The sequence below is a fragment of the Drosophila biarmipes genome, chromosome 3R (assembly GCF_025231255.1).
Source record: "Drosophila biarmipes strain raj3 chromosome 3R, RU_DBia_V1.1, whole genome shotgun sequence".
NCBI lineage: Eukaryota > Metazoa > Arthropoda > Insecta > Diptera > Drosophilidae > Drosophila > Drosophila biarmipes.
The window spans coordinates 21476409-21491984 of NC_066616.1; the positions used below are offsets into that span (position 1 = coordinate 21476409).

At 41.9% G+C, this 15576-nt stretch overlaps 1 protein-coding gene across 1 annotated transcript; it reads left to right on the forward strand.

The window, feature by feature from the left end:
- Window positions 1-4594, forward strand: LOC108026066 (doublesex- and mab-3-related transcription factor A2). Its single transcript, XM_017096761.3, has 4 exons — window positions 1-362; window positions 442-543; window positions 845-1253; window positions 3139-4594. The coding sequence occupies exons 1-4, from the start codon at window positions 216-218 to the stop codon at window positions 4008-4010; spliced, it is 1530 nt and encodes a 509-aa protein (XP_016952250.1). The 5' UTR covers window positions 1-215; the 3' UTR covers window positions 4011-4594.
- The last annotated feature ends 10982 nt before the right edge of the window (window positions 4595-15576 follow it).

Below are 15576 nucleotides of genomic sequence, written 5' to 3' on the forward strand. Positions count from 1 at the left end.
TGTGTCATGTCGTCAGCGCGCGTGGTTCCTAAAAGTATGTCTCACCTATAGGAAAAGCGGAAATAAATTGTTTAGAAACCAAAAACAAACCAGAAATAAAATACATCAAACAATTAAAAACTATATCCAGTGAAGTGTGTGCTTGAAAGTGCTTTAAAAACTCTAAATAAAACCTGAATAAAGGGTTCTTAGACCGTAAAACCCAATCTCCAATTATGAGTCTGCCGTCGGGTGTGGACATGCAGAACCTGATGTCCCAGCATCCGGTCCTGGGAGCACTGCCGCCTGCTTTCTTCCTCAGAGCCGCCTCCGAGCGCTACCAGAGAACGCCCAAATGCGCCCGCTGCAGGAACCATGGAGTGGTACGTTCCTCGAGGCCTTACCATCTGGAATTTGGAGATTACTAATCAATGGATTTCGCTTTCTTTCGAACCCTTGCAGGTCAGCGCCTTGAAGGGCCACAAGCGCTACTGCCGCTGGCGGGATTGTGTCTGCGCCAAGTGCACACTAATTGCGGAACGCCAAAGGGTCATGGCTGCTCAGGTGGGTCTCACTTAGATTTAGAAGGAATAATCCACAGGCAGTTGGAAAAATAACACACATGGGATAAACAAACTTAAATCATGAACCACCATTAAGAATAAAACTGAAATTTTTAATTGGCCTTTCATTATCCCATCAAAAACATATTTTAAACTAGTCAAAATCTCTCATTTAATAGCAAAAGAATATTTATCTAAAAGAAAGTGGATGGTGGAGCAGACATTATGCAATATTAATCGAGTTTCCTGTTACACCCAACTGATCAAAGATCCGTTTTCCGCCATTTCCCTCTCTCTTGCAGGTGGCCCTCCGTCGCCAGCAGGCCCAGGAAGAGAACGAGGCCCGTGAGCTGGGGCTCCTGTACACCTCCGTTCCTGGCCAGCAGAACGGCAGTGACAGTGCCACGCCCACTCCGCACAGCCCGAATCACAGCGGCAGTGGGGGATCGGCCAGCGGTGGATCCGGCCAGAGCAGCGTCTTTCATGGCGGCATTCCCTCGCCACCGAGCGACGGCTTCGAGGCCAGCTCCACGCCCAACCACCACCAGCAGTCGCAGCAGCAACAGTCGCACCACCAGCAGCCACACAACCACCAGCATCCGGCCTCCCAGCGGTTCAATGGCAATGAATCCGACACGGATGGACGCACCCGTTCCGAGCACCTCAGCGTGGGCTTCTCGCCCACGAGAACCGAGTTGGACGAGAGTCCTGGTAAGTCGACGACTTAGTAATAGAAACTACACCGAAAAAATCCCAGAAAACATATGCAAGTTCGCTTAACGATTGTGAAAAAGAATTATAACAATCCATGTTAAGATCTGTTAAAATATCTTAGCTTTGCGTCGGCATTTCAAAGCCATTTTTCCCATTTAACTAAAGAAAAAATTATATTCAAATTGTAAATGGGTTTAATATTTTTATTATTATTTTTGGACTTATCAATATAATCAAAATAAATCGCGTTGCAGTGCAGCCCCTTAAAAAGCCCTTTACGCGTGGCCTCTGCGAAAAGAGTTGTTCAAAATCTTAAAATCTTCAAGCAGGGGGCAAGTTAAAAGCGCGTTAAGAAAAATTTGTTTTCGATTGTTCAAAAACCAGCGGTGCATAAAGTGCCACACTCGCGGTTGCATGTGCATTTGGCTGCATACGTGCAAGTGGCGAAGTGGTGCTAGTGTGTGGGGCGTAGGTGTTGTTTTGACAAACATTTAGCCAGCCAAGCTGCAGTCCTGCACTTTGCCAAACAGCGCGTGAAAACGGCCTGGGGTTGCGATTGAGTTCATAGGGGGACCAGGACATTAAGGAGCTCAAATTGCAACAATTAAGTTAAAGTTAAAGTCCTCGTTAAGGAGTCAGTTCTTGACTTGCCACGCCATTTAAGAGGTGATTTTGAAGATATAAAATTAGGCTTTAAAGGGAAACCTAGGAATGTGTAGAGCTCCATTAAACAATGATTGTTTTGGGAATATCATACCATATTATCAAAAAAAAAGGGCTAAAAGAGTGCACTTGCGTTATAAATCTAAATGGTTTATTAAAATCATTCGGCAACATCAACCTTTCTTCTATTATTTCCCTCATAATAAACCCTCTCAATATCCCAAGAGCTGAACAACAAAGGTTATTGAAACATTATCCAACATTATTTGTTATTATCCGAACTAAGCCAATCAATTTCGACCAGATCATCCCAGCCAGATTGGCTTACCATCCCATCCAAAACCCTGCCCATCAAACGCCAAACAGTTACAAAGTCTGTCGAGGATATCAAAGACCTTCGGCCTCACCCACTCATTAGGAGTATCTGCTGTCCTTGGGGGTAAGACAACCCCAGGCTGAGGGTCCTGGCAGGCGAGTAACGTGAGATACTTTCCCCCTGCCTCACCTCACTTGTCTTTATTTGTTTGCCCTTTTAAAGGACGAGAAAGAAAAACACACCAGGATTCTCACGCGAATCAATCGGGAAAACCTGTCCGTTTAAGTACCAGACTCTTTATTTGCAATGAAATCCAAGACGATTTCACGCTTGAATTTTTATTTTCGGTTACAGGGAGTTCGGTATTGGGTATTGGTATCCACGCACCCTCGACTTAATTAAATTTTCACTGCGGCTTCGTCAACTGCAAAATCAAACAGACTGAAAAGGGAAAAATAAAGCAGAGGTAGCTGAAAACAAAAAAATATCATATAGCTTGTTTCATTTGTGAAAAAACAGCAGGTTGTCCCTTGTTGGCATGTCAACGCATCCTGATCTCCCCAAGCCATCCACCACTTTTGTTTGCCATTCCACTGATTACATTTTTCCCATTTCTACATTTGATACTTTTATTTGCTCGGAAATTTCAAGTGGAAAACCGCACAGTTTTCACTTGCTACCTGAATCACTAGCTGAGGGGAAACCGATATCAGAATTGGCGTAAATAATTACTTACTTAGAAAGGAACTACAAAGTAAGACAATGTAATAAATATATTTGTATGCTTATAATTGAAGTCCATTATTAAGTAGGGAGCTTTGTAACGGATGGAAAAAATACTTTATACTTTACTTGCCTAACTTATGACTAACTGTATACATTTCCTTCTATCTGTTCTTGCAGTTTCCAAGCGTGGAGCTGCCCTGTCCAACGAGACCGACCAGGACACGGGCTCCGAGTCGGGATCGCCGAGCAGTCCGCGGCCCAAGGTCGCAGGACTCTTCAACCTGACAGCCAGCTTGTCGCCCGCCCGCACAGGACCGCCCAGCTCGCCGGAGTCCGACTTGGATGTGGACTCGGCGCCGGATGAGGCCACGCCGGAGAATCTCAGCCTGAAGAAGGAGGACAGCCAGTCGCCGCCCAATACGCCCGCCGAAAACCTGCACCTTCTGCGATCCTTTAGCAGCAGTCATGCCCAGGGCTTCCTGCCATATCATCACACGCAGTTCCTGGCCGCCGCCGGCCTGCCCGCCCACCACCACCCACCGGCGCACTCTCCGCACCACCAGCAGCAGCAGCAGCAACAACAACAGCAGCAGCAGAACCACCTCCCCCAGCACCACCAACAACAGCAGCAACAACAGCAGCAGCAGAGATCCCCCATCGATGTGCTCATGAGGGTGTTTCCCAACCGCCGGCGCAGCGATGTGGAGCAACTGATGCAGAGATTCCGCGGCGATGTGCTCCAGGCCATGGAGTGCATGTTGGCTAGCGAGGATTTGGGGCAGACACCGCCCCAGGTGCCGCCTTCGCCGCCCTTTCCCATGAAGTCCGCCTTCTCGCCCCTGGTGCCGCCTTCTGTTTTCGGATCCCCCACCCATCGGTATCACCCCTTCATGCAGGCCCATGCCAAGAGATTCCTCACTGCTCCCTACGCCGGCACTGGCTATCTTCCGGGAGTGCTCAGTGCGGCGGACATCGAGCAGTCGGAGTCCAATGGAGCAGGTGGCATTGGGTTGGATCGCACCAGCAACGCCGGGGACTCCCAGGATTGAGGCAGCGAGGTGGAGGCCAGCGGTTCCGCCGTTTTCAGGCCTTTCGAGTAAGATTCTCCTCACCATCCTACACTGCGGGAAAATAAAACACTTTCAAAGCCAAGAAAAATATGTCTAAGTTGCCATTATATGTAATCCAACTTAATAATCATGGGTTTCATTAAAGATATATTTTCCATTTCAGTAAAGTATTACCTCCCTGATTCTTTTCCAGAAATAATTCTATTGATTTTTTAAAATCATTTTCCCCAGTGTAAGCCCCCAGTTTATCCTAGCTATGCCTAAAACTAAGTGTAAATTATATTTACCATTGAACTTCTAGCACAAGTATTGTAACATAGAGACCATAATAATAATATGTTTAATGAACTACAAGTTAAGAAAAACCACACAGTCGACCCCAGTTAAGAGCCATAAGATGTATTTGTTTAGCTGAAATTATAATGCAGACGATGAGATTATTGTGTAAGGGTTTGTTCGATTGCAACCAACTAATTGAGATATTCGTGTGTACCATATAAATACGAGCATATATTATAAATAATAAATATCATATTATGTCTTAGATAAAGTACATTTCAAACACTGTGTTAAAGTATTTAATAAATCAACAAAATAATTCAATAAAACTAAATGATGAAAATAAATTGCTTTGGTTTTAATCTGGGAAACTCTTGGGTGAATATTTCAGTTTGGAAAATTATGTTTTACGATATAGGAAATCAATTAATATCAGTCTCAACAATTTCATTTGGTATTATTGAAAAAGCTAAATTTAGAATACCCAAATACGTAATCCATGCTTTGAACAGCTTTATAATATTCCAATTGTTTGGCAAAACGCATAGTTCATCCCTTTATTGTTCTCAATCGCTAAGGGACCCAATTAAATCGTTTTGGCCTGACTAATCAGATCAATTAATAAAAATATTTAATTTAAAACTACTATTGTCTGCCAATCGCCCAAGACCCAAGGGATGGCTAAGTAAATATTTAATTTTCACAGCACGTAATTTATAATCGTGAGAAGTTCACCCGAGAACAATGGGCTACCCACAGACACCCCCAACAAATACAAACTACTGCAATTATAGAGGCCACCCACGAATCGAAATTCCCAATTGGTCATCACAATGGACGATGGCCGAAATAATAATGCGAAGCGTTAATCCGTATCATCATTATCTATTCGCCACTATTTTGAGGGCAATGCCACACGACCCCCCGAAAAACACCAGGGAAAACTATTCCGCATGGCCGTGTGCGGAAAAGTGTGAAATCCCTTTACACACAAACGGGTCGAGCTGTTTTTGTTTTCCCCATACGGACACACGACACGATAAACAAAATTATAATAAAACTAATGCCCACACCGCACACACATGACCAGTACTTTGCAGAAATTTTACAATGGCCAAAGGACTCGGCGACCCACACCCACGAGGGACAATAATATCGGTTACACACATGCCGAGTGCAAATTACAAAACTATTTTCCAACATGCGACTGAATGGATAACAAAATTAAATTATTGGATATCAATTTGTCCATTGTGCGCCTTGCCAAACTGGAAAAGTCAACAGCAACAAGGATGGCCAGGATGTGTGGCCGGCTATATCAGCTATACGATGCCGATGCCCATGCCCATGCCCATAGCATTTCCATTCCCAATCCCATTCCCCCCTGTATTTATGTGCCCAAGCCGAACAATAGCCTCTATGTACCATTGTCAGGGGCCAACAATGCCGGTGGGTTAGGATAGCGCAGCCACAGGATCCTCAGCTCGAGTGGACAATGGCCGGCACAAAGGCAGGAAGGACGAGCAGGTCGGCAGGGGAGTGCAGGACTCACTGGTGAGCCCGGCCAGTCAGTCAGCCGCTCGTTGGAGGACGAGCTGTCGATAATATCTTAGAGTAGCAGTGGCCCATGTAGTTATGGCCGAACAATGAAGCTGGAGGAGAGCCAAGAGTAGTGATGCTAGCTTGGATATTTTCTGGAAGATGTGTCCTCTTCTAAGCGTTTAACAAAGTATATGAAATTTGTTTTCTCCTTGCTTAAAATATTATATGTAAATGGACAAAAAAATATAAAGAGTACATAAATTATTCAACATTTTTTAATGGACAGAAAATAAATAGCTGTATTAAAAAGCCCAAGTACTTTAAATAAGATTAAAATTAAAAGAAGGAAGTATTTAAGATACGTGCTATATATAAAGATATACATTTTAAGAAAGCTTTTATGAATTAGTTGAAAAATGTTATATTTTTTATTAACTGCCGTATATTTTGTGTGCTAAAAAGTAGCCAAATCTCCGCTAGCAAAAGGACATAACTATCTCGTCGAGAAAACAGGAGCCAAACCAGCAGCAGAAGCAGCAGGCAACATGCATATGCTCCTCGAGTGGCGGCACAAAATGCATACAATGTCAGGCATGGAAATTCTTGATAATAGACAATGAATTAATAGCAGGCGATTACCAGAGGGGGTGACACTGAACCAACAAACAATCCGAACCAATTCTGGAAGCGGAAAATAGAAAACCGACTGGCAAATAGACAGATCGAACCTCAGATACAGCCCAGAGGCAGTGGGAACGAAGTACAAAAAATAGCAGGAGTTATGCCTAAAAAGGGGTTCCTCATTCCTTCTGCTGGCAGATGGCACATGCCTCTTGCGGTGCCCCAGAAGTGCCGTCAATTAAAAAGCAAAGAAACGCCCAAGAAGTGGCCCACCCCAAGGCCACTAAACGGTTTCGACCCAAAAGGGTTGCTTAACAGCTTAGGATTAGCCGGGGCATATGTTTTTCCTGGCTAATTCGAGGGTGGTCCACCGCAGATCTCCCCCCGAGCATTAGTTTCACTTATTTGTTATTATTTGCTTTTCCACATCTCGGATGTGGAAGACGCAGTCCCATGATCACAAGATGCAGCAATGAAACCCAACCTGCGGCTTGTCAAACGGAGGGTCAGAGGCCATATAGCAACAACTAATTTGGAAGCCCCCAAAAAATACAAACTCCTCCCCCAAAAAAAGAAAAAAAACGAAGCTGTTTTGTTTTTCCAACAGACAGCGCGGGGAAACAGCCGAAGGATGAGTGAAAAAACCTAGAAAAGAAAACAAATGCCATTTCAAGTAGCAAACGTGTAAAATAGGTGGCCAGACCTTTTGCCGAAACTCAAAAACACAGTGGAATTAAAATTAGAATTTTGATAAAAAATCTTTTCATACTTTAAAAATAATAAATGTAAAACATTTAAACAAAAAATAATGTATAAATGCCCATCTATTTCACAAAAATTGATATGGAAGCACCATTCAATAAAAAGATATAAGCAAATAAAGAGTGGCATCTCGCAAGCAGCAGACTTGCTGCATGCATCTATCTATCTCTCTCGCACGAGTATCTGAAAGTCGAGCCCTCTGTAAAACTCCTGTTTTTACCACTGTGCCTATTAATATTTCGGGGGCCGGGGCATTTTGTCAGTCAGTCACAGTCACAGTCGGCTAATAAGCAGAGAGTCCATCAGAAATAGTGAAACCTGCGCGGCTTGTTGGGCAACCGCCAAAACGATGAGAAATCAATTTTTTGGATTCGTTTTGGGATCGCCTGGGTTTGTTTTGCTTTTGATTTTCGGGTTGTTAGTTGTGTTTGCCGCCCAAGCAGCCAACACATGATACGACCATTGGATTTCCATGTGCGCAACTGTGAGTGCGGCATCGCATATGATTTAATACAGTAGCTGGGACGGATGCCTAATGGCTCGCCCCGAAGACCTGTTCTTTGATGCACTCACTGCGCGATTTGTTTACACAAAATTCATAATTTACATATTGTGTGTGCCCGTGTGTTTTGGTAGGTGTTTTTTGTACCGATGATTTTTTACATTTGCTAGGAGCTGTTCGATTCTTTTATCCCAGCCGACATGTCAAAATGGGGCCCCTCTTAGGGAAATATGTCTCGCTGATGGTGACGACGATGATGCCGATGGCAACTGTACCTTAGGATATTTTTAATTTTTTTCAGAACCCACCCAAACTGCGGGAGTTGAGGAGTGCTAAATGGATTTTAAATAGCGTGGGATGAATTCGGGGTTGTTGCACTCCATTGTTTGCATATCAACGATCCTCGTCAAACGTTTTGATTTTGGTTTTTCAACTGCGTAAATGTCACGTGTAGTCTGCGGTTGACATCGACGTGTGATTCTCGTAGGGAAGTGGCGGTGGTTGGGTGGTGCGGTGGTGCAGTGGTTCAGTGGTTCAGGATTGGTCTGGCTGTGTTGGGGTTAACCGAGTTAAGAGTGCGATAAATATCTAAATGCCGTGATTTGCCTCATCAAGGGGCGTTGATGTTTATCCAACAGTGTATTTGTTTGTTAAATTGACAACGAATTGGGCTGAGAGTGTGTCGAGTCCTTTGTGCAGGACACGCGAATAGCTGTGGTCTGCTCAGGAACGATCTGACTTAGGACTGCGAATAATTGGCACGTGTGAGCCAAGTGATATGTGTGCTGACATAATGCAGTTTGTTTGATGTTTTTATAAAGGCTTAACTTTTTAAATAAATAAAGCAAGGGGAATATAAGAAAACTGAATAATAATAATAATATAATAACATTTAATTAATTTAAATTTAAAATACAGCGAAATTATTATCAATTTTTTTTTAATATAGAAAAGAAAATGGTTTTTAATATCTTCCAATTATATTTCTCATCTTCGGCTACAATGGCGCCCAACCCCTCCAACACCTTAAAAAATAATTTACAATACAACAGAAATGGCCGACACTAAAAAGCAATTCTCTCCACTATATCCCTGCACTTGAGCCACAAAAGCCGGATAAAAAACAAACCAAGTACAATATGCAAAATAAATGCTCAAATAATAAAGAGCCAGGAGCAACCGGAGAGCACGAAGCACGAAAATGGCAACGTATCTCAAGAGCTACTCCAAAAAGCGAGTCCTGGAACAAAGGAGCAGCCCAAAATCAAAAAGGACGAAACAATACAGGCACAGATAGCTGACACACACGCATGCAAAAAGTGCAAAAAGTGTATTTAAAATAATATTAAAATAAAGCGTCAGCGTGTCAGCCAGTGAAAATAGTCAAAGGAAAAGCCAAACGATTTTAAAATTCGAAGGGGTGTAGAAAAAAAAATGCACCGAAAAAAAGGTATTCAAGAATATTTACGTACTTTATTTTTTAACCTTTTACTTATTTCGTATATATTTTACATAAAATCCCATTTTTTTCTGTGTCAGGGAAAGAGAAAAAGAGGAAGGATGGGGGCGTCAGTGAGGCGACAAACGGCCAGCGGACTAAATAAAAAATAATAATGGAAGTTATACATTTTATTTCACAGACGAATGGCAGCAGGACAGCCAAGGACTCGGTAGTCCGGACTGCGGACTACAGACTGCGAGTCCTGGCAGCCAACCCCTTTGGAATGTTGACAAGCAGCAGCGGCAACACAAAAATAAAAAATAATCAAATAAAACTGAAAAGGACTCGCTTTTGTGCGCTTTGTTGTTCGAGTAGTTTTCTGTTTCCCTCTGTGTGTGCGTGCGCTCAAAGGAAATAAATGTATTGTATTTGGAAGCGCAGCTACAAATAAAATTTTAATCAAAATGTAGTTGAGTGTTGAAGGGTTGTTCTGCGATTGTGTTCCAAGTTCTCTGTGGCTATATATACATATATATATATTTGTACTCTTGTGTTTCTGAGGATTGTTTCTGTCAATCAGCAGCTTCAGCTTCTTTTGTTGCTGCCGAAGGATACAACTGATATTGATTTCGAGTTCGCCGCAAGCACAAAGGACTCGATGCCCAGAAACGGCTGGCAGGCAGCCAATGGGAAAAGTTTCGAAGATGTGCCACACAATGGCAGCCGGAAGCGCTCACCAATACTCGTGCGAGGGGCACTTTCAGCATAGTTTCATAATTGCGAACAGCAATGGCGCCGAAATGGAAGTCCGCATCCTGACCACTTGGCATCACAACGCCCCCTTGGCCCGAAGTACACAACCATATTCCTACACATAGGGAGAAGGGCTTTAACTATCCACAGTTGTGATCGTAAGGTTAGCTGATCATTCCCATTTAATTCATTAATTACCTCATCCGTTTTTTCTTGAAATATCGTTGTTATATAGCTTTATGTATATTTAAAATCCAAGTTACATCTTATGGCCATTGAACCTTAAATTAAAATAAATATTTTAATTTAAACTCGTACTCTTTCAAAGAGATTTTTCTATGGGGAAGTATTATATACTATTTCAATAATATTAAAACCAGCTTTGTTAAATTTTGTATCTCAACAAGGTTAGAAAAATTTTTTATGATGGGATCCTATTTTTGCAATCCTTTCCTACTTATGCAAGAATGTTTATTGAGCTTTAAGATCCCGCAAAAACTTAAAGATAGATTGTCTCCTAAGTGCATAAATATATTATTTTCCCTTTAAAAAACTACAATTTTGACCTTATGTGCAGGGGGAGCACACTCGCACATAGTTTGCGTTGTTACTTCGCCCTGCGAGCGGCATGCGACATGTTTCCCTACCAGTGGCAGGATATGCAGGATATCCAGCTTCCAACTCTCCCAGCTGGTGGCAAATTTCATTTGAATGCCTTCCAAACTGCTTGTTGGCATTGCACACCAACGGGGGGTGACTGTGGGCTTTATATATATCTCCCCGATTTCCTCCCTGGCTGAAACTCAATTAAAATGGCATTTAAATCATGCGAACTTCTTGTTCTGCCAGCGCCCAACACCCCGGTGGAAAATTCTCCAGCAAGTTGCCTCAATCGACTTGACTTGCGGGCCTTTGTTTGGCACTTTTCGGTCTGGAATTGTTAATAATTTGTAATGACACGCGCAGTTAACCGAAAGCCCCCTGCTAATGGTTATCGCCTCTCAAAGCGTAACCGATTCACTTCGAGCACAAAGGATGCACTCCCAGGGACCGGGGCTGCATCCTTCGTCCTTTGTCTCTGACTCTTGCCCTGCAAATGGGCTCATGTCTGCGATTTACACAGATTTTTATTCAAATTTTGCTTAGTGTATAGATTGCTGTAGCAAAAACGATAAAAAAGCGGAGAAGAAACCCAAAATAAAAACGGCTGGGAACAGAAAAATATTTCATATTGAATTTCAATGCCGTCTGAGCGAGAACTGTTTGATTAAATCAAGTGAAGACTTGGAAATGCACTTCAAAATTTAAAAATAAACAAATTATTTGATATAAATAATTGTTTTTTCTGTATATCAGAACAAGATAAAATTATATTAATATTAAAGGTTGATATAGAACTTTAACGACTTGAATTATAACCCGGCCTATTATTTATAATTCAGACACTTTCACAAAGTCCTTTGAATTGAGAAATAAAAAGGATATCAAGGACATTAACGACTCTTCATATAGCGCCCGCAACTATGCCAAATGGCAGAATGGAAAAGAGGCAAGACAAGGAAAAAACACATTTGCATATTTATCTTTTTTCGGTTATAACTGCTGGCTGGTAGCTGCTATAACATTAGCATTTCTCAAAAGGATAATGTGCCACCAAAGGGCCCCACCTCCATTCCAGCCAGAGTCGTTTGGCATTTTTCCGCTGGCATCTCCAGCTCCACGTACTCCGTTCCTCCGTTCTCGAATCCATAAGGGGGACTTCTTATAAGGGCTAAAGTCGAGTGACAAGCATTTGTTTTTGGGAACGGGAACAGGCGTGTGCATGTGCTTAAGGGCCTCGTTAACAAAGTTATTTTGTCTTTTATCGCCCGCTGCTCAGTTCTCGCTTCTCGGCGATGTCAAAACATAATTTGCCATGTGCGGCATTAACTTCTCGGCATTATCAGGCATTTCGATTTGACGTCATGCGTGTGACATAGTACAATTTATATCCTGGCTCGTGCTGGCATCCCAGGCGTATGAGCAATGCCAATGCCGACTGCCTTTGCCTTGTCATTCTGTTGCAGCTGGTTCCCACTATATATATAGCACATATATGGAACACACTTAGTAAATAAAGGAACAATTCCTCGTACGGCCTCGCCCACACGCACAATTAATCTTTTGTCGAAGCACTTAATTGAATTGCCCCGTCAGGCCTGGAAATATCAATTACCACCACAATTATGCGCACAAAGGCCGTGGAGTAGGAAGTACTCCGCGTTTAATTGAATTACAATTTCATAAAAATCCCCAAGAAATAGATTCCCTGGAAATCGCTTAGCTTGGGTGCAGGATGCGATCGAATCGAGGGGAAATTCAAGATGCCGCGCCTGCGCAGAAAACCTCAAGACCCCAATTGCAATTGGCATCGGTTTCGGTTCGTTTCGGCTTGGTATCGCTATCGCCATTGGTATCGAATAATGAACAATGCTTACAACTTTTTAACACATTGCACAAAGGAGGCGAACAAAGGATCGATCTCACATACCACACAATAAATACTATACATACATTTAGCGCAGTTCTTTGTGGGCACTCGCGTGTTCATTGTGATTCCGATTATTGAAATGCGCACATAATGCCAACAAAACGAAGTTATGTGTAAAGTATACATGTACAATGCCCAAGTTTATACCTTCAAGTGATTCGCGCCGGTCCTCCATTGTGCCGGCTCCTCAAAACTTGAATCGTCGAATCGCCCCGCAACGCAGGCGCAGCCCTCGCATTATGGCCGCCGATCCCAAGTTAAAGATCACTGAGAAAAATACTACACATAAGAAACTTTGCTACTAATAAAGTCTAAATTTTAAAGAATAAAATATATTTTGTAACTGGTATTCTGACATAAAGCTATATATATCTATATTCTATTTAAAATTAAATCATACCTTTAAGTTTAACGAATACCTATTTTAGATTAAGAAAAGAGTTTTAAAAACAAGAACAAATTAAAACATATTTGTTTGGAGAATGATATTAAAAAAATACTTAATATAAAATCATAAATATTTCTCATGACATTTAAATCCTCAATCTTGACTTCTTGATTCCTGAACTTCCTTTCTGACTTTTTTTTTTAAATATTATTTCAGTGTAGAATTAACGGCTTGGGAGAGCGGGGGCTGGCAGTTGAAGTCGGAGAAGCTGAGGAAGCTCCGGGAAGTACACTCAATTCCAGGAAATTTAATCCTTAAATGCTGCATATAATATACATTAAAATCGTTTTCGTGCTCGAGTCGCGACCACTTCAGATGTGACTTGAAATGCAGGCAGATGGAAAGACGTTTTATGTAGCTAAATGAGAATCGAAATTGTGGAGAATAAGACCCTTACTTTAAATACGTTAAACAGTTTTCGCCTGCATTTTAATTGAATTCATTTTTGAGTAAATGTGAATATACTTAATTGGAGAGGAATAACCCTTGTGAGTGGTTTACTAAATTTGCAACAGCCTTAGAAAAAACATCTTGCCAAAATCGTATAAAAAAAATTTGGAACTGAACTAAAATTTTTAATTAATAAACTTGTCGCCCCATTGTCTTTGGATATATATCACTTTATTTTAATTACAACTCTGTATGAGGTATCTGAGAAGTAAATTTCCTATTAATTGATTATCTTCAACGCCCAAGGAGGCCACCTCCCCTATTTTATCCTCCGCATTTCACCACTGTCACATTCTACACTCAATAAATATAAGATAAATTTCAATTTTCAATGATACGCCGACAACCGCAATTTCCACCGCCCCCAATCGCCTGTTTTCCTCAACACAATAGCTCTCGAGCATAATTCAAAATGCCAGTAAAACATATTTTCCAAGTTCGAATTCAGAGGGGAGACAAGGCATTTGTGCAAAAGTATTTCAAGCGAAAAATCACACTTTGACATTGTCTGCTGGCCCATTGGAATGGAGGGGCTCGGAATTGGGGTCGCTCGAGGGTTGGCAACTGGTAACTTAACTGGGTGTTTGATCTGCCCGTGTTGTGGGTCAGACGTCGACGGCAGCCCGCCATAATTATTGCCAATAAACGTCTACCCGCTCCCCCGACTTTTCCGCATCCTCCTCAGACATTTTCCCGGCCAAATAGAACGCCCCCTTTGTGGGACGCGATGCCACGGGCGCAAAAACACTTTGTAATATTTAGGCCGGGAAGAGAGGTGGATGCCACTCGATTCTGGGATAGATGCACTGGGAAAAAGTCTAGGTTTCTGATAATAAATAATAATTCTGTTTGTATTATAAACACAGAAAAACTAGTTCATTTCAAATATATTTTTTAAACTTTTTTATCTATCATTTAGGATCCTACCTACGGAAACATTTATGCGTAATAATTCAACACTAGTTCACTAAGCTGTGTGAGTTTACTTACTTTAATGTTATCATTATTAACCATTATTATTAATCATTTTATTTCCAAATTGATAGTATTAATAAAACAATTATTTTATCTAATTTTTAAATGGTTATTAAATTATTATTAATTTCTTATCCCCAGTGTGGGCGTTCGTGTCAAAAGGCAAAAGCCAACAATGATTGGTGGGGTGTTTGTGGGTGTCTGGCATATTCCTGGTGGTGGATGGATGCTCGGATGTTCGGATGTTGGGATGCTCGGCCTCGTCGTCTGTGGGTGACATTCCCGAATTTCATTTGCCAACTCAGCTCAACCGCAAGCGCCCATCACATTTCGTCACGGAAAGTGTGTAAATAAGTTCATTACACACATTTGATTGAGAGAGAAAGGTGGAGCTCCCGCATTTTCATTCTCCGGGCATCCCAGTCCCTGGCCAGGTGTCTGCCTGGCAATTGGTAATTAAAACTCAAGAATGTATCTCGACTGGCAACACAATCATTTAATTCAATTTGCCCGCCACGCTCAACTGACTTTCCCTCAAAATACGAGCTGGAAAAACGTTTGAAAAGGTTTAAGGACCGAGGATGGGTTTGCGGTGGATTGGGCATTGTGTGCTCGTGCCCGATGGCCAAGGATAACTGTCTGTCTGAGGATGGCAAGACAAATGGGGGTGCGAATCGCCAACTCACTCACTCACTCATTGCTGACCCGAATCGCAGCCCAAAGCAGTTGCGGATGCATTTAATTTATTATTAGAATTATTTATGGCAATCGCTCGGGGAGGGGTGATAAAAAAGCGGTTATTGTTAAGTTTATTAGAGACGGCCGACTGGCGATCCGGAAAAGGGGTGCGGCCTCGCCAGGACTCTTGCACAGTGGTTGCCATTTCGCTTGCACATGGTCATTGGGAAATCCAAGGGCGCTTTGTAAATAATTCAACAGGAGATGGGAGAATGAGTATCAGTAAGTCAATAGATGAAATACCATGAAAGAACATATTGATTTTTTGGTTTTTAATCTTAAATTAAATCTTATATAATTTAACAAATTTCAAAGAAGATAAACTATTGTTTAACTAGCAATGATATAAATGTTATACAATTTTCCCACTGTAAAATATATTGTCATTTTTGGCAATCCACTGCTTTGGGGTAAAAGTTCTGGTTCGGTCACAAAAAATGATCAAAAACAGCCAAAACGCATAATTCATGCATCAGATACATGCTACTTCAGATAAATGGCAGG

Excerpts from the sequence above, each read along its gene's own strand:
- LOC108026066 (XM_017096761.3), top strand. The coding sequence starts at position 216 with ATGAGTCTGCCGTCGGGTGTGGACATGCAGAACCTGATGTCCCAGCAT. Across the intron at positions 363-441 it reads GCTGCAGGAACCATGGAGTG|GTCAGCGCCTTGAAGGGCCA; the intron begins GTACGTTCCTCG and ends GAACCCTTGCAG. Across the intron at positions 544-844 it reads AAAGGGTCATGGCTGCTCAG|GTGGCCCTCCGTCGCCAGCA; the intron begins GTGGGTCTCACT and ends TCTCTCTTGCAG.